General features: G+C 39.6%; 3 protein-coding genes across 4 annotated transcripts; 1 reads left to right on the top strand and 2 right to left on the bottom strand.

Moving 5' to 3' along the window:
- Nucleotides 1-3452: 3452 nt before the first annotated feature.
- On the bottom strand, nucleotides 3453-7659 carry fnta (farnesyltransferase, CAAX box, subunit alpha). Its single transcript, XM_073486867.1, has 9 exons — nucleotides 7501-7659; nucleotides 6977-7062; nucleotides 6630-6744; nucleotides 6225-6329; nucleotides 5867-5993; nucleotides 5480-5628; nucleotides 5101-5163; nucleotides 4654-4846; nucleotides 3453-4497 (listed from the first exon to the last, which is right to left on the bottom strand). Exons 1-9 carry the CDS (start codon nucleotides 7626-7628, stop codon nucleotides 4342-4344), a joined length of 1122 nt encoding a protein of 373 aa, XP_073342968.1. The 5' UTR covers nucleotides 7629-7659; the 3' UTR covers nucleotides 3453-4341.
- A 979-nt stretch (nucleotides 7660-8638) lies between these two features.
- Nucleotides 8639-17175, bottom strand: aup1 (AUP1 lipid droplet regulating VLDL assembly factor). Its single transcript, XM_073487219.1, has 12 exons — nucleotides 16850-17175; nucleotides 15617-15754; nucleotides 14950-15100; nucleotides 14187-14374; nucleotides 13266-13338; nucleotides 12711-12784; nucleotides 12343-12409; nucleotides 11311-11413; nucleotides 11063-11200; nucleotides 10715-10854; nucleotides 10404-10492; nucleotides 8639-9017 (listed from the first exon to the last, which is right to left on the bottom strand). Exons 1-12 carry the CDS (start codon nucleotides 16888-16890, stop codon nucleotides 8972-8974), a joined length of 1248 nt encoding a protein of 415 aa, XP_073343320.1. The 5' UTR covers nucleotides 16891-17175; the 3' UTR covers nucleotides 8639-8971.
- Nucleotides 17176-19647: 2472 nt separating this feature from the next.
- On the top strand, nucleotides 19648-26915 carry ctsf (cathepsin F). Of its 2 annotated transcripts, XM_073486768.1 has the most exons (15): nucleotides 19760-20029; nucleotides 20794-20904; nucleotides 21515-21596; nucleotides 22416-22477; nucleotides 22665-22737; nucleotides 23436-23549; nucleotides 23692-23840; nucleotides 23953-24049; nucleotides 24192-24272; nucleotides 24423-24542; nucleotides 25094-25158; nucleotides 25303-25393; nucleotides 25543-25601; nucleotides 26167-26272; nucleotides 26329-26449. In XM_073486768.1, exons 1-14 carry the CDS (start codon nucleotides 19784-19786, stop codon nucleotides 26239-26241), a joined length of 1425 nt encoding a protein of 474 aa, XP_073342869.1. In that variant the 5' UTR covers nucleotides 19760-19783; the 3' UTR covers nucleotides 26242-26272; nucleotides 26329-26449. The 2 variants fall into 2 exon arrangements, with proteins under 2 accessions (XP_073342868.1, XP_073342869.1); XM_073486767.1 differs by having other exon boundaries at nucleotides 19648-20029; nucleotides 26167-26915.
- The last annotated feature ends 387 nt before the right edge of the window (nucleotides 26916-27302 follow it).

The raw sequence follows: 27302 nt of genomic DNA on the forward strand, positions 1-27302 counted from the left end.
TATGTGTGGTGAGGGACAAGAATTTCTCGTGACTGCTGGAAGAATAAGGCACATGTTAGTTTATACTTTTCTTTTTGTCAACAAATGTCATGTAAGGACCTAAACCAACAAAGTGTTAATCCATCCCTCAATAATGCCCCATTTACCGACCATGTTTGACCATTTGCTCTTATAAAGGTATAGATTAGATAAAAGTAGATTATAAATAAGAAAAAAAAAACCCACAATAAATCATGTCTTGAAAGAGCTGGGCAATGTAGGTTTCAGCAATTGTGACTCAAATAAAGAGTATACTGTGCACCAGTGCATTTTCTGGGGACTATTTTCAGCTGTGCATGAACACACATTTTTTATACCTGTGTTTGAGGCACCAGTGTGTGTGGGATCAAATCAATAATAAACTACAATGCCCAGATTCATTGTGATGAAGGAACATTGTTTGCTAGTGGAGCAACGCAACTCACTGACAACAATGGAGGCGTTGGCTACACAGGCAATACATGTTGTAGGATCATTTCATTGTTGCTTTTAATCTTTTCAGGGCTTTTGTTGATATTAAGAACAATCAGAATAGTAGCAGCATTATCCTTGAAGCACACACACCAAGTTTGCTGTTTCTTCTACAAACTTCTACAAAAGGTAACCACTGTTTTTCCAACATTAAAGTGGCAATAGACAACTTTTCACAGCACTGAGATCAGGGTTTCTAGGTCAAATCTGGATTCTTGCGGTTGTTTTTTGCTTTGGAGGAGGGGTTTGAAAAGTTGTCTGTTTCCACTTTAAGTATTCTCTATTGTTCTCATGTAGTTTAATTCTATGGGAGGTTGGTCTATAAGGAGGGTGAGGAGAGAGGCCATTTTGAATGCTGGCTTTTTTGTGTGGTTGAATTCATCTTAGCTTGCCGTGTGGACCTAATGTGGAATGTGTATTTTCCTATAAATTCATTGTAAATACAGAGGTTTCTGGCTCTAGTTCACACTGAGTTTCTGGAGATGCTACCAAAAAAAACTCCTTTTAACATTGCGTCGGACATTATTTTTAGATGTGTTCAAACTCGTGTTTTCCAAAAGTGTCGGTGTTGAAACAGTTTGACAGGTGATAGACATGCCACATGGCGTCACAAGTTAGTTTCTCACTGCTTTTTCCAAATTTGCAGTCTCCTTTCATCAAATCACACTGTGAAAATACTGTATTTATGCAAATATGTGCCCCCTCAAGAAATCTAACATGTGCAGTATGGTTCTGGTATCACTGCTTCGGTGTTTCAGTGATGGGAAAATAAACATGGGGCTGACTCTCAGAGAGGAGAGGATGCAGAATCCCACACAGGATTAGCTCCCTTCTCCACCATTTATAAGAAACAGATGTCTCAGAACCGAGCTGGATCCCGTCCAGGAATCTACACTGATACACTGGCCTCCTGTTAATCCACTGTGCATGCATCTTAAAAAGTGGCCAGTGGCATCAGCAGCCTTCATGATAGCTGCTGTTGTAGAAGTCACATATGGACACCAGAACAGAGGACAGATTCTTGGCTGCAGTCTGTCTCCTTCACCTGTATTTAATAACTTCCACAGACTGCGAGGGAACCTGGGTGGTTTGTTTGGACTTGTGCTTGAGTTTAATTAGTATTTTAATTACACACTGTCTGGGTCCCTTTTTGTTTTTTGTTTTTTTGTTGTTGTTTTAAGTTAAACCACTGGGGAACAGTGTCCTCCAAACAATGCTTGACGTGATGCAGCAGCTACCTGATCTGTTTTGATTAATAAGTTCGAGAAAGAAACACTGCGGCCAATATTCATATTCACTTGGCAGCCTGAGGTGTGAGCCGTGTAGCCTGATTTGGTGTTTCAGTTTTTAATCAAAAAAAGGCTGATGCTTCACACCCATGCAGATTGACTTAAAGTCTTACCAACAAAACAGTAACACTTGATAATAAGGGCAGTGGCTGAAAATCTGTATTCAAGTACAAGTCAGATACATTACTGGAATATTACTTTCTTACAAGTAAAACTACTTGTATATTAGAATAACACTTAAGTAAAAGTACAACATAGTCTTCTCAAATGCTACTACTATTAGTTACTATTAGTTACTACTTGTTAACTGTTGATGTGTAATGCATTATCAACAGCAGGCGTTCAATCAAAGGCGTTTCTGTTTCTCCAAATCTTCAGTCATTTTACTTCCAACTCCTGCTCTGTTCTGCTCAGTGGTCACGGTCACCTCTCCAAACCTGCACCTGCTGCAGAGTTTTGTGTTTTTTGTCCATATGTCAGAGTTTTCATTGGCACGCTCCTGATCGGATAACCTTATTGGCTACAAAAATTCAGATGAATGGTTTAGATATTAATTCAAATTGTACTCAGTACTCAATTATGATTTTTAGGTTATTAACTAAGTAGATTACACGCTGAGATGCATAAGTAAAATTACAGACTTGTAAAAAACACAAAAATGACTTTTTTACAGTAATTTGAGTATCTTTAATTAGTTACTTCCACCCCTGAATAAGGGTACAAATTATATACTTAATACTTAACTGAGCAGCATGACTCACGATGCATGAAATAATAGAGGATGTGTCCAGAATTCCTGTTAATAATAAATTGTCATGTATGAGGTAGCTGTTAATTACCTTTCCTCAACTGATGATCTATTGTGTGTGAACTAATCACATAAAGTCATAGTAACTTCATCATTTGTTAATGGTGAGCAGCAGAAGTTCATGAAACATCCTGCATTAATTCATGCAAAAATCACGAGTCATGTGTTAGTTAAGCATTACTTAGGTGAATAATTTGTAAATTATAAAGTGTTACTAACAAAACTACATTTAGTTAAAGGACAGGGTTGGGTTCCTTTCAGAGTTGGCTTGTATATAAAACTGAATGAATCACATCATTTGCCTTCGTGCCCTGTGATATCAGTGTCATATGGTCCTCATGCTTAGTCATAACTGCAGATGACGTGAACTTGCCGATCACAGTGTCCTCCACACTGAGGAGGAAAAGCAGAGAAAAGCGAGCCGTCCTCCTCTAACATCAAGTATTTGGAGAAGCTATAATTACATACTGCTGGCAGACCAACTGCTTGGTTAGAAACTGGAGGGATGGATTGTGTTGTAATGTCAGCCGAAGTAGAAACAGCTGCATCTAGTGGAGTAAATCCATTTCCTAGCTCCGAGGGAGTCCAGGACATGAGGCTGCGAGTGTCAATACATGTGCTGTGTGCACAGGGGCTCACTGGTTTTCTCCTGGCAGCTCGGCTCAGAGGACCAAACAGAACAAACTCAGCCCAATGGCGAGAAAGTGGCTCATTTAGAGCAGCTGATATAGATTTGGACAAAAAGGGGAAAGCTGTGATGTGGTGGGAGTCATTGATCAGAATGCAGCAGCAGCAACATGCCATTGCATTTCATCGGCGTATTATCACTGATATCACTCTCAGTATTACTACAAACTGGTTTATTTCATGGGCTTTTTCCCTCCATTACAACACAATCACATGTATTCTCTGACTAACAGCACGGAACAATAAAGAAATGTGTCAGGATTTATATGAAGAGTGGGTTTACATGCACATAATACTCCATTTAAAGTCTTCTTTGGAGTTACGTCACCAGTGAGTGTCCATTCAAAACTACTTTTAACTTTACCATGAAACTAACTTGTAAGTTACATTTAAAAGTAACACAAATTAATAAGATAAACATGTCAGAATGCTCCTGCTAGTACACTTTTTTTTCCGGTAACCAGATATTAACATAAGATGCTCACCTGCCATCGCACACAGACATTAAATCAAATTATGTGTGCTTGCAAATCCACTCAGACATTTATCAATTTTCATGGCATGAAGGCTGCTGTCAAACACAGATTTATAGGTTCAAAAGACGGAAATATTGATTTATTAAGATTCAAACAAAGACAGACAACAGCCGCTCGAATAAATCTAAAAGATGATAAACTAGCATAATGATTTCCAATTCCAGATGTCTGGTACAGCCTTATTGTGTAGTTCCTTAGTTGTTTTTATTGTGTGTGTGTGTGTGTGTGTTTGTGGAGGGGGTACGACAAATTACATGTAATTAGATATGTTTTGAACCGAAGCGTTGCATGTTATCGCACTTTAGTACGAGGGGGATTTCCTTCTATTTTTGCTGTTTGATATCAATCCCTTCCCTCAGGTGATCTCGTGTTAGTGGTTGTTATTTATGAAACTTCTGCAACCATATACATTAGAACAATTTACAGTAATATCAAACTCCATGGGTTGGTTCCGCTGTCAGTGCAGATGAAGTGGGACTGGAGTGGGAAATGGTGTGAGTCTCCTGGTAGTCTAGCTCATCTCCTGCTGCCCAGATGCTGGGACTGACGGTTCAGGGGACTCATCGGGGGGGCTACTGATTCCAGATTTGCTCTTTAAAGAACGTCCCAAATACAGCCAGTACTCCTTACGGATGGTGTCCTTCTCTTGTGCCAGAAGTTCACAAATCTTCAAAGGGGGGGAAGAGACACAGAAAGGGTCAGAAAACAACAATAATGGCAACATTTTCAGTTCATCTCTCAAACAAATTAATCCTGATCCCTCAAAACACATACTTAATGTCAGAAATCAGAGTTGTAACAGTTTTCTTTAATAAAACCTTACTTCTAGAGCCTTTCTTAAAGTTTCCTTTCGTTCCTCTTCCCCCACATTTTCTTTTTGGTTGCTGTTCTCCAAAGCATCCTCATAGCAATCAAACAGAAATGCTAGCAGATAAGGTGAACAGTGTGTCTCCTTCAGCTCCAGGATCCTCTCCAGCAGGCCAGGTGGAGTCGACAGACCTCTGTCCTGCAGCATCCTTGGGAAAAAAAAAAAAGAGGGTACACTGTCAGTGAGCTCAGTTTTTTCCCTGTAGCATGTCATATATTGTGAATATCTGAATAAGGATGGCAGTCTGAAATACCAGTGATTTTCCTTCTCTTTCAGTCAGACCGAGCAGATTCATGTAGCAAAGAATATACAAGCTTTTTGATGTATCGCTTTTGCTTCTTGCAGAATTCATGTTATTTAGATACACTGTAGAAAAAGAATCTCTGACATGTTGCATCTTACCCTTTCAAATAATTCCATGCGCTTTCATTGTGCGGAGCCTTTTTGATCTGGTTCAGACAATATCTTACACAGAGAGAAAAAACAGTCAGAATGTATGCGGCAGAAAACTTGCTCTTGTAAATACTGAAGGAGGAACGATGCCAGCATTAAAAAAAGAAACTTTGATTAGCTTGCTTAAAGGGCATCATCAAACTGTATTGTCTACTCAACACTTCAACATATAAAAAGTTTTTGTATATAAAGCCTGAGATTCTTTAAACAGAAGCTATTTATGATAGGAACAGTGACTATAAATTGCTATCACTTTTCGTTCCAACTTAAAAAAGGTGCAAATTAACTTTCTATGCAAATCATCCAGATTTTTAGGAGAAGTACTCACTGAATCTCTCTTTCCACGATGGCTGGATCAGAGAAGCCTGTAGTGTGAGATATTACAAAATGCCGCTGGTTCCATGCAGAGTTATTCCTCACATCATCCTCCAAGAGATTCTCCACAAACTCCAGCTCGTTGTCCCACAGTTTGTATTCCTGGAGAGTGAAGAAGGCAAATGTTGGCAAAGTTTATGTATCATGTAGTGCTTATAGTGGTGGCCCTGCGCTGCATGACACAAATACTGACCACAGAAGGACTCAAACAGCATGTCAACAAACAACCAAATGGAAAAAGGAAAGGATTCATTCTGGCAGAGTGGCTCACTGTGGGAAGAAAACTGGATCTCAGTCCTCATTTCTGAAGCCAAACTCTGCTAGGAGCCCCAACACCTACCTGGATGACCCACTGTCTGTGCTGCCAGGCGTGGTAGTTCTTTGCATCTTGGCTGAGAATGTCTGCAATGAACTCCACCTCTTCTGAGGGGTCGTTCAACCACTCTACCACCATACGTCTGTGATGCCTGTGAGGAGTTCAGAGAACTCATTTTATTACGTCATTTTTTTTAAACCCTCTCTCATTTTATTATTTACATTTCATAAAAGCTGGACAAAATATAGACTTTGACATCAAACAAACACTTCATATGTACTGATAACCCTGATCGTGAATATTTGAATAATTGAAATATTGAACAACTATTTAACAACTATTACATAAACATGGGACCTAAAATGAATTTGCCAGCACTCACCAGACTTGATAGTTTTTGGGTTGCTCCTCGATGATGGCAGTAATGTACCTCATCTCCTCCCTCAGGTCCTTTGACAAGGCTTGCAGTAGTACTCGCCTGTAGTGCCTGCACATACCCGAACCCAAGAACTGTTACAATAAAGTTTGACTGAGGTCATTTTTAAGCACAATGTGCACATGTACTGCTTCTTATATTAAAAAGGATAGCATTTGTAAATTGTTCACTACAGGACGTCTCTATCGAAACTCAACTCAGCTTGAGATAAGAAGATAAAATGTCCTACTGTTTGAATGAGGAAGTGCAAGAATTCTCCAATGTACCATTCAAATCATTGTTCTTGCTTTTTCCTTGTGTTGTAAAAATGAGACACTAGGAGATATTCACAACAACATGCAGCACACTCACCAAACTGTATAATTGGCAGCATTCAGCTCAATGGCATCTGCTGTCAAGGCGAAAGCCCGCTCGCTTCTTTCATCGTTTTTCAGCAGTGCACGGAAGTAGTCATAAACGTCTGAGACTGTTGGAAGAAAGATACGTAAATTAGCTTTAAAAACATACCAATTTCACCAACAAAGTCTTGACTTAATCTGCAACTCAATACCTGTGTGGTCTGATGTCTCTACTGTAATTATTATATTAATAATGTATCATGGTACAAGCTATGGTTCTTGATGTTCTAGGTGTTTGCTTGTCACTTTCACTTCTGTGGTGTCTTCTGTGTGCTTCTCATCTCTTTCTAACAATCTTACACTTTTCAGAGTAGGCGATCTTCACTACAGGATTTGGTCCATCATCCTGAGGAACAGGCTCCAGGTCAGCCCACTCCTTTCTGTCTCTGAAACACAAAACACACGGGGGTGGATTTCCTGGCTGCTGATCTACAATACTGCCTGAAGGTAGCTAATGTAGTTAACGCTCCTTACAGTACAGTACTACTTTGTTAGGCAAATGGGGAAAAGATGTAAATTATTTTGTGAAATAATTTGCATGTATGGGTCCGCCTTTAGCTTCTGGGATGTTCCAACTTGTCAAGTCAATCAGCATAACACTACTCCAATAAATAATTTACTGCTGAATATAGGGACATTAGTGGTCACGTTATGATGGCAAATATTAACGAAACTCACTACCGAAACAGACATTAAACTAAAAGTTATCAGACATTACCGTGCTATAACAAACTAGCTAAAGTTAACGGAAGAAGTAGTTACTATTAAAGCGGCTAGCAAGCTAGCCACCCAAACATTAATGGGAAAAGAAAACCAAACACTACCTGTAAAACAAATATCGAGTCGGGTCAACAAAATAATCATCCCCGACGTGGTCCTCGGCCTCTACATCAAACTCTTTGTCTTCTTTGACGTTTATAGCTTCATTTGAAGTTTCCTCGACACCTGACATTGCTATCTCTCTAGCTTAATCTCGTCTATGCGCTGAGGAAGGGACGAAACGTCATATCCGGTGTAGCGGAAAGCTGCCTTTACATACTGTGGGAAAAATACAGTTTGACAATAGTCATTTAAAAAAAAAAAGGCTGTCGTCAAGTTGCGAGCAACAGCTCCGACAAGTGTAACCAATGAATATAAAATTACAAACCAACCTGACTGATGACTGTCTGTGCAATTGTTCTGGAATACGAAGTTATTTGACCGCTTTTCCACAATTTCTCTTATACACGAACTGCCGAGATGCGACGTTCACGCTCTATTATACTATATGCGTTTACGGCACGGAAATAATTAAATTGACTATACCCGCCCTGCGAAATGTGAGAGATGTCACAAACTTTGGCATTTAAGATTTATTACGGACGAAGGGTAAATTTACAATACATTCACAATTTTTTTCTTTTTATCAGCTGCCAACTGGCACTGATGAGGTTCATCTGCATATCAGAAATGTCCATTCACACTTCAAACAAGTCGTGCTGAAATTAAATCTCATGACATTTGTTTTTGAGCTTTCATCAGAATGACAAAACTGACTTTCAAATTGCTCCTTCATATTTGTTCACATTTACATCATTTCATATACTCACAGTGCATGAATCACTGTTACTCACCAGACTCTAGTCTTTTGGTTGTATTGTTTTGTTTGTCCCTATGACCAAATCTGTCCTAAAGAGGACAAAATAGACTCCAGACTACTTTTCTCAAGAACTGTTGAGGGACCACTGAGCCTCTGTGGCATAAGCATAGATTTGCTCCATGACTCCCTCTTATGGCAGGATATGGGGGAAACAGAGGCATGAATATGAAACTATAAAGAAATATCACAGTAGTCTATTATAATATTCTCTCATTTAAATCTTTCCCAAGCCAAGTAAAAAAGAAGTAATAAAAATAATAAAAGTAATAAAGATTTGGACATTTGACTCAACGTTCAGTGGAAAAACACAGTCAGTGACAAAGTTCTTAAGGTCAAGCTGAACTTTATTTTCATCGACGACTCTGGACATTATAAAAATAAATAGATGATTCACAGTCAGTGGATCGTAATACAAATTGTTATCAAAATTATGTATCAGCCAGAATGAAGAATTAAACACATGCATAATCACCATTCCATCAACATATACTGTACATGTTGTGAATACTCGTCTCCGATATTTGCAATTAACAAAATCTGTTTTTCAACAGAACCTGTTGACAGAATATAAAATCACCATTCAAATTAGACAGCTATGCAAGGTGAATATGCTTCTCTCTGACGAGTTTTCAATGATGGCTTGACCCAACGTTTGTTCAGTGACTGTCTTCTTGATCCAATCCGTGCTTTTCAATGTAGCGTCTAGAAGAGGGAGGAGAATCAGATAAAAACAACAGTCAGTGATTACTTACTAAGAGTGAGTTTTATCTGTCAGATCTCTCAATTAAGACAAGCACTTGGTTTTTAGATGATGAACATGACATAGACTTTTTAATCACAATTAAAATGAATGCAGTGCCTTATGGTCAAACTTTCCCATACTGTGAAACTAACTTGCTACATTTTCAACCACAATATGCAGTACATGCATCTACATTTTTTTTTTGTCCTTGAGTTTGTCCAATAAATATTTTTTCAGTTGCCATGTTTTGTTGTTAACATGATTACAATAAGAATCAATGTAACAATACACTGAAGCCCATTGGAGGTATATTTGTTCCATGTATATTACTTTTCCAAGCTGTAACTGTTCTGGCCACTTGAGGTCACCACCACAAGCTGTAAACGACGGTGTCATAAAAAAGAGGAAATCATGCATACAAACAGTTGCTTGTTTACAAAGCAACATAAGCGTAAATTAAGAATTGTGTTTCAGGCCACATGACAAATGTAAGTCCTACGCCCACTCTCCTTTCAGTTCTGTTTTGCTCTCCACTGGCTCCATAATGTGCTAAGAAGGAAGATTACAGTGGGTTTTTCAGAGCCTTTTGATTGAAAACAGCTGCCTGCTGACACTGGAAACAATGCTGATGAGAGTTGTGAGTGAACCCAAACAGTAAAGAGCTCTAAATCCAAAAAAAAAAATGAGCTTAAAGATGCTAAAACACTCTGAACTGAGGAGAACTGCAGATTTAGCTGTTGCTCCCTGAGGGTTCATCAATGTGATCAACCCCTTTCACATTACAGTTTGACCCGTTGTGAATATAAAATTATTGATTTCTGCACTTTTAAGTTACACTCCACTTACACTCTTTTTTTCTGGTTGAGTAAGTTTTACGCCAAAGAGAAGAAACAGTTGAGAACTCTCAATGACTCGCTCCTTCACTGCTGTCTCAGAGACGGCCTGGATTTCATAACAAATCTGTAGGGTCTAAATTAGTGAAGACAGGTGTATTTTTACGTAAGACTTTTGTCTGGCGCTGCTTTAACACTCTGTAGAATCAGTATTGAGCGACAGACATGACCCTTGGAATTAATTCAAAGTAAATCTCAAACCAAATAAATATTGCAAAACTGCAAGATGTTGTGCATAATGAAGCAGCTTTGGCTTTTCTCTGAGGTGTCTTATTACCATGAACTGAACAGACATGGAGCATTTTCAATGAGCCCAGAAACATTTGATTGAAACAATAGTTGAGAGACTGACAGAAGATTGAATCCCACCATGTATGGCTGACCTTTTTGCTGCAATATTTTTTAAAATTCTGCTCTGCTGATGTGACATTGCTAATGGCAAGAAAATCTCACCTTCTTGCAAAATTATACAGCGCTTCTTTTCTCTCTTGGAGAGACAAATGTCTGTCAGCTGGTGATTTCCCAAAGGATTTGGCAGCAGGCTGTGAAGGGAAAGAAAGTGGAATTATCAATTTAGTAGCAAAATAAACGATAAGCTAGATCGATTGTATTTGAAAATAAAATCAATCAATGTGATGCAACACTAATGTTTCTATGCAACTTAGGAAATTCTAGGAAATAAAAGCTTTTGTTCACATGATTAAAATTGTATGTTAAATTCCCAAGTCAGAGAGCTAAGACTGCAGCATGCTGAACTGTCAAACCTTTATGGTGGGAGCAGGACCACAGGAATAGGAGCTGCTCTTAGAAGGCCCAAACGTCGACGTCCCGGTTGCTTCCATTTGAGCTTCCTCTTTGTTTTCCAGCAGATTTGTTATGGTGGTGTCAACACAATTGGTTTTTGCTGTAAACAATCAAAAGACAACTGTAAGCACGCAGCGATTGAAACTCTATTCCAGTTTTTGAGGATGCGTTACAAATCGAATGAACAGAGCAGAGTGTGGTAGAGAGTAGATGATAGATATCAGTAGAGCAGAGAGTCACAGTACATTTCAATACGGTGGCGGGGACGTGGGGTCCAAATGTAAACGTGCACTGAAAGTGGGCCCTACCTAGGTCCTTTGTGATTACATTCAGCGGGACATGAGGCAGCACGTCCTTCACCTGTTGGGCCATTTTAGCAATCCTATGATCATCTGCACCCAAACTCTGGACCATGAAACCAAGGCCAATGGAGGGAGGTCTGACACCTGGCAGAAGGAGAAAAACAGCTGACATTACCCCCCAAAACTCTAAACCAATCAGGTGAATCCCAACATGTAGAGAGCCAGATGTATTGTGTGTTTTTTAATTTACTTACCTGTAGCAGTTTGTGGTACAGTGTGTCTTTTCCTTTTGATGTGCTCTGCTTTGTCAGCTTTAGTGATTTTGGTGGAGACCAAGCCAAGTTCACCAGCTAGTAGCTGAAATTAAAAGACACACAAAAGATACATCTTTAATATACAACAGCAGCACAAAGGAGCAGGCAATAACGGATATTAATGCAGTGTTTCCCATATATTACCTAGACTGTGGCGGCCCACTACATCCTAATTTGTCCTGCCCCAGTCTCATATTGAAGCAAAAGTTAAGTACTTAGGTTTAGCCTCTTAATGTTGTTTTCAAAGTGCACCAGTTTGATGCATTAAAGGTGCAGTATGTAAGATTTTAGTTGAAAACGTGAAAAAATTAAAAACAAATTATCAATAGAATGTGAAGTTTTGATGTTATGACGACTATGAACTGTGTTGCAGAACTATCTACTTAAGTTAACATGCTAGCCAGCTAATCAGCTAACCCTGGTCTGTCCTGAGCCAAAGCTTCTGTGCTAGCAGCATTAACATCAACACTTCCCCGGTGCTCCGAGCCCCCAGTCTGGACCGCTAGCTGCACAGCTAACACCGTTAACTGACTAACTGCAGTTATAATGAGCAGCAGTTAGTGGTTACTCTAGTAATATGCTGCCACCTATTTGTGGTGAGTATGAATTTGACAGGTAGCCAATTCTTACATATTGCACCTTTTATCCTTAATTTGTGCAAAATATTCTTCCGGAGGTCTATGCCCCTGCACCCCCACAGAGGGTCAAAGGTCTGACCACCACAGTCTCACAAATCCTCTGGAAAACACTGCTGACGGACAAATTATAGGTTGTGCATTTAGGGAACTATAGCTAGATCTTTGTTGCTTACTAAAGAGGAATCTGGATATCAGTGCTAGGGCCGGAGGAAAAAAATGGGATAAACTGCCTAACTTTCAGTGCTGTATGTACTGTAACAGTTTTTCACATATTTGTTTTTGCTATTACAAATCTAACTTTATTAATCCGCTAAGCTGGCAAACATTGTTTTACCTCCTGGACTTTGTTGGCAAACTCCTGCATGGACTCGCCATCTTGTCTGGATACTGGCGGGAGCCAACTGGAATGAAAATTAAAAACAAAAAAGCAAAATAAGGAGTCATTCTGACAACAATTATGGCGACAGTATTGTTGAAAATCAACAGGAGACTATTTAAAACTGAAAAACTGAAGCCATTGAATTTTAAGACCATTTGAGAGGCATGCTCGTTAATCAACATTACTGGCCAGAGATGAGCCGGGGGTTGTTACTTGTGCCAAAGCAAAACTTTACCACCAGACTATGATTACTCTGTCAGCAGGAGATCAGAATTATCAAAAGACAATTGCTGATAGAAATAATAATACAAATTATTTAGTACCTTACATGATACACTGTACATGGAACAAAAAATGTCCACAAGAGCTCCATCATCCAACTCGACTCTGGTGTGCTCTGTGGGTAGACAAGAATACAATGTAGTCAATCATACTGTTATATTACGGCTTAGTGTGACATGCCCTACTTCAACTATGTTTGCACAGACACTCACAGAGAGGAGAGGGACAATAATAGCTGTGGCACCGTGTCCTGGTGACCCGAACAATCCTGCAACTACACTTTGTAACTTTACCTACTGCTGCACTGAGCAGCACAAGACAAAATTAGTTTTGGTACTGAGACGACTGGACTAGATGTAAGCAGCTCACTAACAGAGAAATTGTATGTAAAATGCTTTATTTTCCCTTATTCATGTCCTTCCTTCCTCTGTAGGTTGACATTTTGCATTGTCAGTGTCTTGTTACAGTCATTAACAACCACATGAAGAAATCTCCTTCCTCTGTACTTGTTATACTCATGTTCCACACAGCACTCAAGATTCAAACAGTCAATGCAGTCTATTTTTGTCTTAAAATGCATGATCAAATTACTTTACCAAAGCAATCAATGGTCTGGTCACCCGTAAGGCCACAGGCTGAATGGAATCAGTCAGTGAAAAAGGCCAAGAACTGAAAGGAAATAAACATATTTAGTATGTTAGATGGTGAGTCTGTACGCTGTGAACACATCAGGTTGTATAAGCAAAATCTGACTCTTTTTTTTTTCAACAAAACAAAAACAGATTAATAAAAAAAAAATGTTTACATGGAGAATCACGACACTGTTGGTGTGTTTTGTACATGGCACAAAAGGGTTCTGGCCTGATTGAGTCACTTTTAGTGTGTAAAAAAAAACTAATATAAAATCAATTTCAGAACTGTGCAAACAAAAGCAAAGCAATATTCTTCTATCCTATTATGAAGTCCTATTTTAGGTTCCGGTGCACCTCCAGGGGACTTTGGCTGCAGATATAGTACACTTGCTTATGAGTTACTCAAATTAACGACAGAAATGAATCAATTTTGCAGCTGTTTTCACTTCCTAACACTAATTTGCCTGTGCAACTCCAGAGGGAAATTAGTAGGAGGAAACAACCGCCACAGTAATTCATCTCTATCTCAAAGTGCCGTAGAAGAGGAATGATAATTTGTAGCTGGCTTGATTAAAATCACAGTTTCTTTTTACAACCAAAGTCATGAGTGTGAGGCCAAAACACCGTCGCCATTTGTTTATACTGATCCCAAACGGTGCTGGAGGACTAGGATTATTGTATGTAAATATAAAAAGGACCATCCAAAAGCAGAATCAAGGGCGCAAAGGCAGAATTTATGAGGAAATATTTCACTTTTTACTAGCATTGCATCAACAAATTCCACTCACAAGTATTAACTGTGCCATCCTCAGCGACATAAATCAAACATGTCACATCAATCTTACGATGTGTAGTTAGATCCTGCAGCAGAAATATAGCACTCACCTGAACTTGAGCAGGCCAGCACGGCCGTTTGTGGTGTCCTCCTCAGGAAACAGGAGCAAAGGTGGGGTGCCTTCAGTGGAGCAATACCTCTGAAGAGTCTCTCCGATTGCTTCCTGGCCAGATGCTGAATGGATTTCCATGAAGCCTCTGGCCCAACACACAAAGCCTGTGGAGCCCTCTAACTGGGGCTAATGAGTAGAAACAGACACAGTAAGCTCACGTAACACTGCATTCACTGTATTTACCAGCAAAACACAACAATGTGCACTGGTAGAATAAAAAAAGGTCAAAGATGGGATAGAAAGATGGCCTGGACACTATACATGCAAGACTTTAATATGCTTCATGCACCAGTGCACACATCGTCTCCTCTGCAAGCGGCATGCGTCATCTGCAGCATGCAGTTTTCTTTGTAATCTTTGAGGTTTCACTAGGACAGCTTACATGAAGGTGAAATGAAAAGTGTCCAAGTGTACCAGTTATCGACACAATGAAAACTACAAAAACAAGCACATTTCATTAATTTCATAGAGATCATCTATGAATTTCAATACATTAAAATATACAACTTTGAATTACACACTGAATTCTTTTAAGAATATACTTTTAAACTTTTGAGAGGTACGTGCCATATCCACAGCTGCTGCATGCTGACAAGTGCGAACTGTTAAAGGAAGTGTGTACCAGTCTTATGAATGTGAGTTGTCTAAAATATTTAACACATCAGGAAAAGCAAAGTGGATTTCGGAAGTCAAACACTCACGGTATTGCAGGCGGTCAGAAGGTTGATTATGTTGTGGTCGAACTCTGTCACATGATTGCACATGTAAAGCTTTGTGTTTCTGTCTCTGGAGCGAGGGTTTTTCTGTCTCACATGCATCCCCAGGACTGAGCACATAATCCTTACAATAAATCTGAGAGGACAAAGAAATAACAGTGGGCAGTAATTTATTACCATTTTCATAACAAACAGTTTAATGAGCTCAGTATGTTTTATTTTTTTCTCTATGCTCTTATAGAAACGTCCAGGTCATTTACACGTGTCACCTAATTAAATGATGAGGTTCTTCAATACCACAGTCATTACCTTTATTTAAACATGTAAATTACTGAGCGATGGGTCTCATTTACAGGAGGTCACTGTGTAATAGACACATACCACACCAAACACATTGAGCAGCCACTGGCCATTATAGTATTTAATGGGGTGGCTGAATTTAAAGCAGTCATTATAGCTGTGAGAGGCAGCCATGCTGCAATTATTTTTAAGATGGGGCACACAGTATCCATTATAGCCATTTTTCCTTATATTTCTACTACAACTGGTACCTAAAATATTATTAATGACATACATGTGACTACTACAGCTACATTGTTACTCTTGAGACTAATTTGCGTAAATAGAAACAGTGATATTTCAAAATACTTGCCTTCTGATAAAACTTTCTGGAAGTGCACAGCTGACCAAGAACACGTGAACACCAATAAAAATCCTTATTAACGTCAAACAAATCCCAACTGGAAAGTAAACCAGCAACAGCAGGAGAACAACGGCATCTTTGGGAAACCTGTACAGAGAAAGAATGAGAACATTGTCAGTGCAGTAGATAAAGGCTGAAAGAGGTGAAATGTGATTGCTGATGTGATCTTGACAGGCCACGCGAATCACACTGACAGTGACTTACAGTATCAGAAGCAAACAAACTGAAAAATAAGCCATGTGTGAACTACCATCCTTATAGCTTACATTAATAAAAACTTCACATTCAGCTGCTGTGTATGTTTTGCAATTAACACTGTTGGACATGGGCATATTCTACTTCACACTCCCAGTTAACTCAATTCAAGACTTTTTTGTGAATTTCTCTCAAGTTCTCTGGTGTATTACAATTAATGAGAGCTGAAAAATAAACATCACCGGCCTGTTTCATAGAGTATTAACAGTAAGTTTCAGTATGGCAGTTTAACACATCCACAGCTTTCGTTTTCTACACGTCATTACACGTGTCGCTACGTGATTGACAGAACATCTGGGATGCCCAATATTAATCTAGGCCTACTTTGTCCTAATATTCAACACCATAATCAGTACCTACAGGCCTATTCATGTGAAAGATGAGATGAGGCACTTTATTTTTGGAGTTCATGATCGAGGCACAACTTTCACTTTTCAAAGCTGAGGTGACGCTTATGGCAAAGTTATACACTGTATATACACAGAGGTACATGTTATCTCAGCCTACTGTGTCAAGTTGAGTCTTTTGGAAAACTTCACTCTCAGTGTAAAGTTCAACAACCATTTATGGTTAGGCTAGCTAACTAGCTCTGCTAAATGAACCACCTAACGATTCAGCTGATGACAGCACGACGTGTGCACTAAATTAGCACTGCACACGGTTGCAAAATAATTGTTGGCGATGAAATATTTACGTTAACGTCACCACCACACTCCTAGGTTAGCTAGCTAATTAGCTGCTCGTTTTATAAAAGGTTTGATATCCCTTCCTTTGGAAATCTACAGTAGTTAGCTAGCCAACGACCGATGTCACCGCATAATATTTTACAGCATTTCTTTAGCACACAGGATAAGATTGCAACATCACTGCAAATGGCTAATTATCGTTAGCTGAAGGTTAACAGCTAGCTGCCGTTAGCTGACTTACCGACGAAAGTCAAACATGTCTTCAATCCCCCGAGTCTCCATGTCCGCCAGTCAGACCTTTGCTCAGAGGCTAATGCTAAGAATACAACCTGATCCCTAAAAATAAATTAGTCATAACGTTCACGACAGCTATTTTGTCGCTTCGAGGGGTAAAGTGGCAACTAACGTTGTTTCCACGATGGGCTAACGTGATTAGAGGAAAACCTTGAGTAAAACCCTCAGCAAGTTTAAAATGTTAGCTTAGCTTTAGCTGTCGTCAATAGATGTTCCTGGCCGCGGTGCTAGCAGCGCTAGCGCCTGTGCTTCAGCAGCAGCATCAACAATAACACTTCCGGCCAGAACATTACAAAATAAAAGTGCAATCGCTATAAAAGTCAACTAAACTGACTTAAAATCTGTGCTATCTTTAGTTTGTCATAAACTTTGACAAATATGTCTAAATACTAATAGTAGCCTGTAATGTATCCCATTTATTCATGAAATCTTCAGTTTGCATACTCACCGGGTCTTTTACTTTCAAAATAAAAGTCCTCTTACAGAAATCATCGAGAAGTTAAGATATTTGTCGCCCTCTAGTGTCCGTATTTAATTTCCCCCCAGGTTCATTCACAACAACCCACTTTCCACTTACTGGCTGGTTACAGTGGTGTGCCACATTGGATGGACATTAGAATTTACAATAATATCCAGAGGTAGGCTAATCAAAACGTCTTTGTTGTATTGGGACTTTGATGGCGCCTTTAATTTTCACACCCTATGTCTCACGCTTACGCCCTAACTCAAGTTCCTACATCCTCCAAAAGTTTTCCAATGACTCCTCTATTGTTGGATGCATTAACAATGACAATGAGGAGGAGTAAGGAGGGTTGATGTAGATCTTGCTTACATGGTGCAACAACAATCACCTGAAGCTCAACATCAGCAGGACCAAAGAGCTGGTCGACTACCAGAAGAAAAGATTCCCTGTCCATCTCCTATCCCTCATCATCTACTGATAGGAGGTTGGAGAGGGTGAACTCGTACAAATATTTTGGGGCCCAAATCAACAATGAACTGGGTTGGTCTCACAACACAGATGGCCTCCTCGTGAAGGGGCAGAGCAGACATCTTCCTGAGGAGACTCAGATGTGTGTGACATGCCCCTGGAGATCTTTTATCAGTTTGAAGTTTGTTCTTTAGTGTGTTGGGGTTGTGGCATCAATACTGGTGAGGCCAGCAGACTCTACAAGCTGGTGAGGAAGGTAGTCCATTCAGCCACAGCAATACGCCAGGTGCAATACAGAGTGTTTCAGGCTCTTATCTGTAACTGCTGCCATCAGACTGTTCAACAGTAGTGGAGAAGTCTCAGTCTATAACAGCACACAACACACACAGACCCATTTCCCACATTACACCAGAGATAATCACACCAAGCTCCCTCTCCCTCTCTCTGCTGGACTGACGATACATTTTGTCATATATTACTCAACACAATACCCACTGTACCATGGCCCAATAGTTAGAGAAGCGAGCCTGTGCCTGGATAAATCTAGCAAGGGAAAGTAAAAGGCAGCACTTGCCCCTCCTATATTACCACCACTTCGGTGCCCTTGAACAAGGCTCCAACCCAAACCACTCCAGTGGAGCTGCTCGGTGTCCAACGGATCAGACTGTGGTTGTAATAGGCAAACACTGCTCTCAGTGAACTCTCCCTCATTAAATACAGTTTAAAAACAAAGTAATATGTTATATATCTGTATATACATCTAGTACATTACGTTATATTGCTGTAATGTACTTTATACTGTTTTATACTATATCTCATATCCCATATATCATTATGTACCATTTTATATTATACTGTACCATGTTAATGTTAACACTGACTTGCTGTATATTCTATATTATACTTAAATTACATGTCTATATTAATACAGACAAAAACTGGGTTTAATTACTAGATAATATCACATATTAATCTGGTGTTTGCTCTTGGCTTTGACTTGTTAACTCTGCAGCTATCAATCACACCACTTTACCTGTAATTCTGTCCAAAAGCTCTTGTATAGTTTCTATTTTTAATTATTTTTTATTTTTTATTTATATACCTATCTGTACTTATTTCTGTCATTGTGCTGCTGCAACAACCAAATTCACTGGAGATCAATAAAGATTTATCTTATCTTATCTTATCTTATCTTACTTTATTTTATTTTTAACTGTTCAGTGAGATTCCTGAATATAAAATAATATGGTAATGGGGAAATTAATAAAGACTCATACTGTCTTCATGAAGTTATCAACCAGAGTAAAGTTTTGCAACTTGTGACTTTCCTTATTTGGATATGTACATATCCAGAAGTATATAGGCTACTTGATTGTTGTACACGGGGCCTTGTTTGCTGCAGGCCTATATGTACTCTATAGTGACTGTTTTCTCTTTGGTCTCCCAAGAGGTCTGCCAGTATTTAGACATTTAATTTCACTGCATCAACCAATATGATATTATAAAAGACAGTTCTGTTAAGACAAACCTAACAGTTTAAACTGTTATAATTACTTTTCAACAAAACAATGTCTATAAGTATTCATATTACCTTACAGTCACCACAATATGTGATGACCCATTTTTCTGTCTTTTCATCACGACTTATATACAATGTTGTGATTTGTTAATCAGTTATTACGTATTTAAAAGTGACCCCATTGTTAAAGAGTCTGGGGGTGTTAGCTGTGTGTGTCTTGAACACACCCCTCTCATTAATACTCCTGTCTCCTCCCACAGCCTCACCATCGGGTTTGTTTGGCAACAACACTGGTGTTACCGCTTGTATAACCGCTGCTGATAACTCCATATCGATCTTTCTTCTAGGAAAACAAACATCCCTCCTTTTAACCGAGCAAGGACTTGACATTGGTCCCTTTCTCTTTTCGACGACACACTGGGATCAACACGATGGCCGGATTTCGCTGTTGTCCCTTAATCCTGTGGCTGGCCTTGGCCGCCGTGCTGGGCTCGGTACTCGGGCTTGGCGAGGACCTCGACCGGCCTCTGTTCGGTCCCCCCGGCTCCCCTGTGCAGCTACATGAGTCGGACCCGGGCCTGAAGAAGGCCCTGGCCTTCGCCGAGGAGCGCTACAACCGGGGCTCCAACGCCATGCACCTCCGCAAAGTCAGCCGGCTCCTCTCGGCCACAAAACAGGTAACATCAACAACAACAACATCAACAACAACAACAACAAAGACGGTTGCTCGTAACAGTTTTCACGTTTATTTATTCACAGCATTGACATAGTTTGTCACAATGATTGATATGTGGATTGAGAAAAGTGTTTTTAATGATTCAGTACACTGCAGTAAGAGTTATATGCGCCCAGTTCTGTAAACAAGAGGCTGGGGGCCATTTAAACCTGCGTCATGCCACCAAGAGTTAGCTAAACAAAGGCCGGAAAGAAGGTGACGTACCTTCAAAATAATGGCATAAACTGGTCACTGCGGTACAAATGTTCCTGTGCAAAACAATATAGATGATTATTGTTCAGTACATTTTATTTTCGCCATTCACACATCTGTTATCAAGTTTGTAATAGATTTGAATTTTGTCACTTTTTGAAAAACCTGCGTAGAGAGGATACATGCGGGCCGGAAGTCATATCATTGATATGTGTAGCCTGACTTGACATCACCACCAGCTGGCCTGATCAGAGTTGCATTGCACTGTCAGCGCACCCGTCCGTGCAGAGAGGCCCTGCCACCACAGTGTCCATGCAGCAAAAGAAGCATCCAGATACTACAACATAGTCGATATACACGCACTAAAAGCTTAGTCTGCTATTCAGTGCCCGCTGGTATACTAGACTGCAACACAATTAGAGACATGTCTGAATAAAGCCCCTTTTAATGGTAAGACTTCTTGTCTGTGTATTAAAAGTGACCCCTGTCTGTGTGTGTTTGTCTGTTTTCCAGCTGGTGAAGGGTATCCGCTACACCATAACAGTGGAACTAAGTAACACTCAGTGTAAGAAATCCACCATGCTAAGGACATGTGACTTCTATCCTGAGACACAGAAACTCAAGGTAGGATGTGTGTGTGTGTGTGTGTGAGAGAGAGAGAGAGAGAGAGAGGGAGGGAGAGTGAATTAACAAGAGATTAGCTCAGTGTAGGTCATTATCATGGTTTTGAAATAGCATATTTAATTAGACATATTTAATATCCCATGATGCGACTGTGAAACAACTTAATATTGCAACAGTGTAGTTCTGTTTTGTTCAGTCATCCCCAGTCATCTGATCTTGTGACCTTAGTCTGACTTAAAGTAGCCCCGAGCACGCTCATGCCTCATGCCCACATGCATGCATGCACAGCACTGACACAGGAACTTCTCTTTAAACCTCTTTTCTTAGACGTTATCGTGGAAACCTATTCCCTTTTTTACAAGCAGCCTCTGTCTAAGTCAAAAATAATTAAGATAGAGTCTAAATGAATCTGTTTCACTCCAGTTATAAATAACTTGCTATATTTGATGTTGTGAGCTTGGAATGCACTGTGTGAAAGACATTATTCCACTTATTCAGTCAATTTTCAACACTGTAATCAGATAATCTGTGTATGACAATATAATCAGATTAATTCACTGTTTATAATATGGAATATCTGTGTCTCTGTGTACCTTTTTATTCCTGTCAGACTGAGGTGTGTGTGTTTGAAGTGTGGGACATCCCCTGGCAGGGCACTTCAACTCTGCTCAAACAGAAGTGCCAGCCTAAAGGTCAGTTGGCAACCACAATCATTGATCATTAAACAAAGAAGATTCATGTTTTTTCAGTTACAGCTGTCCTGAGCTACAGTTCACAAGAGATGACTGTGGTTCCTCTGCACCGGTATCTTGCATATAATTGTATCCCACGAGGCCTAGATTAATTGTAATGCTATTTATGTTGTTTCAGTGTTATCCCATGATGCTTTGCTTCCTCTTTAATAGCAGCATGATCTTCTAGGATTGATTCTATCAGACTTTTTATTACAACATATATACAGAAAGTCATCTTTAAAGATCCAGTGCACACACTCGAGCCAGTGTTTGGTCTGTCTGTTCTGGGCTACTGTAGAAACATGGCGGTGCAGCATGGTGGACCTTCTCACTTTAAAGATATAAATGGCTCATCCTAAAGTAACAAAAACAGAATGATTCTTAGTTTCTGGTGATTGTACACTAATGAAAAAATAATTATAAATATATTAAATTTATGTCAATAAATGCCCCAAAATCTGACACACTGCACCTTGTGAAGTGGTCTTCAACCATCATTACAAAATAGGATTCCTAGATGACTAAAGGATCTATTTGTATTGATTGACACTGATCATACCAAGTTGCCCAAACGAATGAGTCAGTGCACTGACACAGTCACAGAGGAACGACTTTATGCAAATTTGACCTTATTATGTAACGCTCATGTTTACTTTTGTGCTGGAAAAGTCTGGTTTTATTCCAAAGAGATAAATAAGGTAAAAGTCCATGAATAAATGTTGATTTTTAATCTTCGATTGACACGTAACATGTTGTCCTCAATGTCTCTCTTATCAGGTGAACCTCAACTAGAAGAGACCAACAAGGTGACGGATGCATCAACCAGCCAGCCTCTGGAGGTAAAAATTATGTCATATTTTGGATCAATAACAGGGCTGATAACAATGTTTGTGTTAAGTTTCATCTTGTTATTTGCCTCTTATGTACTCCAGCAGTGTTGTGTAAGCTGCTATTATCCATTTGAACTTGAGCTTGAGGAGAAGGTCTGTGTTGATTCTGCTTGTTTGTCTGCTCTTCCTTTGGCAGGAGTCGATGGAGCTGTTGGGCCAGTTCAAAGAGTTTATGGTGAAATACAATAAGGGCTACAGCAGCCAGGAAGGTGAGTGACTGAGACACACGGTATGTACTGAACACACCAAACATAGCATGATTCATATAGTGTCACATTCTTGTCTCCACACCCTGAACCTTGGATGTACTCACAGCCTAATCATGGCAACAATAGAAGCTCTTCAAGCTACATGAAAACCTATATTATAATATCGCCTGTCAATTCAATACCTTTGAAATGAGTGACTCGTGTGCTTATGGTTTATAAGCATCAACACTGAATAAACATGAACAAAATAGTTAAAACCTTAAACGCAACATAACCATGACAGATAACCACATAGTTATGAATACAAATCCAGGAATCTAAAATAAAAGGATAAGCAGGTGTACGCGCTGCTAAACACGGCGTGCTACACTTTGTGCCTCTTTTGCTTCTAGAACGACACCATGCTATCTAAAATCACAAACTGGGGTGACATTATGCCGGCATTTTTTGGGTCAGTGTTAAAAAGCAAAGCCAGCACAATGGCGGCCTTCATTGCAGTAGTATCGCAGGAACTCTGTGTGAAAAGGACTTATGTCTCTGTCTGCAAGTGACAGATAATCGATAATTAACAAAAGATTAGATATGGATTGGTTGTTTGGTTGCTGGAGTGTTGCTGACTTTAAAAAATGAATAAACAAGGCAGGGAAACTTTCAAGTGCCAGATCATTTTTAACTATGTGTTTATTTGACTTCTGTAGAGGCAGACCGCCGTTTGCGCATCTTCCACGAGAACCTGAAGACTGCTGAGAAGCTCCAGTCATTGGATCAAGGCTCAGCTGAATATGGAGTCACCAAGTTCAGTGACCTAACCGGTATGTGTATGTCTGTGCATGTGTACTTGTATTTCCACACTGTTTCCTTTGAGGAAGTGCATCTTCCACTTTTCTTGTGTTGCATCAGCTCTTCTCCAAAGAATCCTCTTGAGTAACACAAAAGTGTGACTGCTTTCTCCAGAGGAAGAGTTTCGCTCTACATACCTGAACCCGCTGCTGAGTCAATGGACTCTTCATCGACAGATGAAGCCAGCATCTCCTGCCCAAGACCCCGCTCCCGCTAGCTGGGATTGGCGGGATCACGGAGCTGTCAGTTCTGTTAAGAACCAGGTACAATCAATCAGTTAATTACAGAGCAGCTACCCTAAATAGCATGTTACTAATTAATTAATTACACCTGCTTCCTACTTCATGCTAACTTGCTGTATGTGTGTTTGTGTAGGGTATGTGTGGATCCTGCTGGGCTTTTTCTGTCACAGGCAACATTGAAGGCCAGTGGTTCCTAAAAAATGGGTCGTTGCTGTCCCTGTCTGAACAAGGTAACACCTGATGCACAAACAAACTAAAAAAAAAAGATGTTACAGTAATTCAATAACTTTCTCCTGCAGAAAGCGAAATCATTGTCTACATTTGCAGATAAGAAGCCATGGTTTGATTGGTTTATCAATTTGTCCCTAACAGAGCTGGTTGACTGTGATGGGCTGGACCAGGCGTGCAGGGGAGGGCTGCCGTCAAATGCTTATGAAGCTATTGAGAAGCTGGGTAAGAAAGATGTGGTGGAGGACGAGTGATGTGTGCAATCATTCTGAAACATTTAAGCTTCCACTCCCCATTTTTTCTCAGGACATTAAAGTTGTTCATTTAAATGGCATAACCCTGCATAACCCTTTTAATCTTCATTTGTGTATTAAGGTGGTCTGGAGTCAGAGGCTGATTACTCCTACAGTGGGCACAAGCAGAGGTGCGACTTCACCAGCGGGAAGGTGGCCGCCTACATCAACAGCTCTGTGGAGCTGTCCAAAGACGAGAAGGGTGAGTGGGCTGAGCGAATAGAGAGCGAATGAAAAAGAATGGGAAGAGAAAAATCAGATAAATATGTAGACAGAATTCCTTACTAAAATACACACTAAGAAGTTTTTTATTTTTTGTATCTAAAGCCCCTTTCACACAATCAGTCAGTTCCTGCATGGGGTCATGTGTGAGCAGCCAGGGATCGATATTCAAGGAAATCTGTGAGAGAGTTTCCCTCCCCCAGACCTTGTAGCATTTCAGGGAAAACTGTGTTGCTGTTGCATGACCGCCATGTGCTGGACTCCCCCCTAACAATAATTGTTATGTTCCTAAATGTAGCTACTCATGTGAAGAGTGCACATTAGTTTAGCTAGCATTTATGTTGCTTAAAGGTTAACCCAGTAATTCACAAAATAATATAAAATAATAACTCCACCAAACTGTCATTTCCTATTTCAAAGACAAATATATAGAGGAGATAGATGGGTGTTGATTTTACTGATACATAAATTCTAACTAGATTTGATTTATTTTGTGAAACAAACTCATTTTGTTGTCTTTTGTCTCCTCAGAAATTGCAGCTTGGCTGGCTGAGAATGGACCAATCTCTGTTGCTCTGAATGCTTTCGCCATGCAGGTAAGCATTTCATCACTGCTACAGTATATTAAACCACCACAGCAATGACTGAATCACTAGAATCTTATCACATGCTTCACCTCCATGAGAACTACAAATAAAGAGACAACACCATGTCAAAATGTATCATGTTTCTGTCTGTAGTTCTACAGGAAGGGTGTATCTCACCCTCTGAAGATCTTCTGCAACCCCTGGATGATCGACCACGCTGTGCTGATGGTGGGATACGGAGAACGTAAGTGTGTTATTAACCTCTCCTTGTTTTATGACATTTGTTCTTCTTGTTTGCCGTCAAACTCCTGAATAACGTGTCACCAAAGGATGATAATTTTTGTGAATCAGGATGGAGTCAAATGCACTGTATGAATCTTTCTGTGTTTTCAGGTAAAGGTATCCCATTCTGGGCCATCAAAAACAGCTGGGGAGAGGATTATGGAGAACAGGTAAGACAACCCGACCTACTAATACTCTCAGTTCGAGAGAGACTGAAAAAGTTTTTAAAAATAAGACTGTATTTTTCTTAAAAATAGAGCAACTAGAGCCCACATTCTGATCTTACAATGAAAGGTATCACCGAAATATCTTGTATGACAAGATGAAAAGTACAAACCAGTCTTTAGTGAAACATCTCACCTAATATGTGTCAATGTGCTCTACTGAATTCGACACAACAAGACGTAAACAGTCTGTAAATAATAATAAGTGATCAGAAAATTAAAAGTTGGTAGATTAATCAATTCGGCAGATTAATCTGCGCCAATAGCATTTGAGCCAAGCTCCACCTGTATCGGCTGTCAAAATGATGTTTCAGCGCAGTGAACCAGTCCTGTGTTGTACTTTTGCAACATACTGTACAAAACTCACTACTATTTTGTATTAAACTGCATTAAACTGAAGGGTTTGATGACAAGTAAAGAGAAAGTTAAATAAAGTCACATTCCTACTTTGTTGCTACTCGTGTAAAGTTGTGAGAGTACATGTGTTCATTTCTCTTTGTCTCTCTTACAGGGTTACTACTACCTTTACAGGGGGTCTAATGCCTGTGGGATCAACAAGATGTGCTCATCTGCTGTAGTCAACTAAACCACAAACAACATATATTCACACACACACTCACACACGCACACACACACACACACACACACACACACACACACACACACACACACACACACACACACACACACACACTGACCCCAGCTTTACACTACACACACACATTTGAGCCAGACTGCATGATGATCACTATCAGACATAAATAAAGTCCTACTGATGTTACTTTTCCGTTAAACCAGTCTAGTGTTCCATCTTCATACCTCACGCCTCTTTTCAGTTTACTCAAAACATACCAGCTCCGATAAAGCTAGTGTTACAGAGAATTTTATAGTAATTTTAAAGTAGATTTTATGTGCTCATTTCATTCCGTTAGATCTGCAGGTCATGATGATTGCTGTGTTTTAGGCAGTATTGGATTTAACTCACCTTTCCTCACAGTAACAGCTCATGTTCGACGAAGAACGTGCACTAATTGTAGACTTGTGTCTTGTCAATTCTCTTGGATGTTCCTTTACCAGTGTTCGTGCTAATGCTATGTAGTATTTGAGAGGGTTTCTCTTTTTTTTTTCTGAAAGATGGGGGTTTTACCTTCTATTGGTCTGCACATTACTACATAACTGCAATTAAATTGTAAAAACTGCTCTTAGACTGTCCGAAATGAATGAATGAATGAAGGTTGAATAAAAAAGTGTGGAATCCTTTTCTTTGTTTGCGTTGTTCTTATCTTATATGCACTGAAACTGAAGAATTAAACTGGATTAATTAAAAAACAAACAAATGCAACATTAACATATATGTATAAGATTCTGCTCTCTATATAAAACCTTTATTCATAGACCACAATACATATTTAATAAATGAAATGTCAGATATTTATATGAAAAGACAGGAGTGACTACATTCAGACATGCACAGCTATTATGATGACGGGACACTTTGTAGTCTAACTGAGTATTTAACAATTGTTTTTTTTTAAAAAACACCTGACATTTTAACGCTGACATCTATAAAGGGAAGCTTGTTTTATGCCCGTGATACCAATGTGTATCATATGAGAACAGCAGCGTCATGGAGTGCTTTTGGTCTTG

The sequence above is a fragment of the Pagrus major genome, chromosome 18 (genome assembly GCF_040436345.1).
Source record: "Pagrus major chromosome 18, Pma_NU_1.0".
Taxonomy (NCBI): Eukaryota; Metazoa; Chordata; class Actinopteri; order Spariformes; family Sparidae; genus Pagrus; species Pagrus major.

What these genes read in the sequence shown, in the direction of transcription:
- fnta (XM_073486867.1), bottom strand. Translation starts at nt 7,628, where the DNA reads ATGTCAGGTGTCGAGGAAACTTCAAATGAAGCTATAAACGTCAAAGAA. An exon ending in GCATGGAATTATTTGAAAGG is followed by an intron (nt 4,847 to 5,100) that starts GTAAGATGCAAC and finishes TTTTTTCCCAAG; the next exon opens with GATGCTGCAGGACAGAGGTC. An exon ending in CTTTAAGAAAGGCTCTAGAA is followed by an intron (nt 4,498 to 4,653) that starts GTAAGGTTTTAT and finishes CCCCCTTTGAAG; the next exon opens with ATTTGTGAACTTCTGGCACA.
- ctsf (XM_073486767.1), top strand. Translation starts at nt 19,784, where the DNA reads ATGGCCGGATTTCGCTGTTGTCCCTTAATCCTGTGGCTGGCCTTGGCC. An exon ending in ACAGAAGTGCCAGCCTAAAG is followed by an intron (nt 21,597 to 22,415) that starts GTCAGTTGGCAA and finishes CTCTCTTATCAG; the next exon opens with GTGAACCTCAACTAGAAGAG. An exon ending in GAGAGGATTATGGAGAACAG is followed by an intron (nt 25,602 to 26,166) that starts GTAAGACAACCC and finishes TCTCTCTTACAG; the next exon opens with GGTTACTACTACCTTTACAG.
- aup1 (XM_073487219.1), bottom strand. Translation starts at nt 16,890, where the DNA reads ATGGAGACTCGGGGGATTGAAGACATGTTTGACTTTCGTCG. An exon ending in CCAGAAAGTTTTATCAGAAG is followed by an intron (nt 15,101 to 15,616) that starts GCAAGTATTTTG and finishes TTGTCCTCTCAG; the next exon opens with ATTTATTGTAAGGATTATGT. An exon ending in TGTACCACAAACTGCTACAG is followed by an intron (nt 11,201 to 11,310) that starts GTAAGTAAATTA and finishes TCCTTCTGCCAG; the next exon opens with GTGTCAGACCTCCCTCCATT.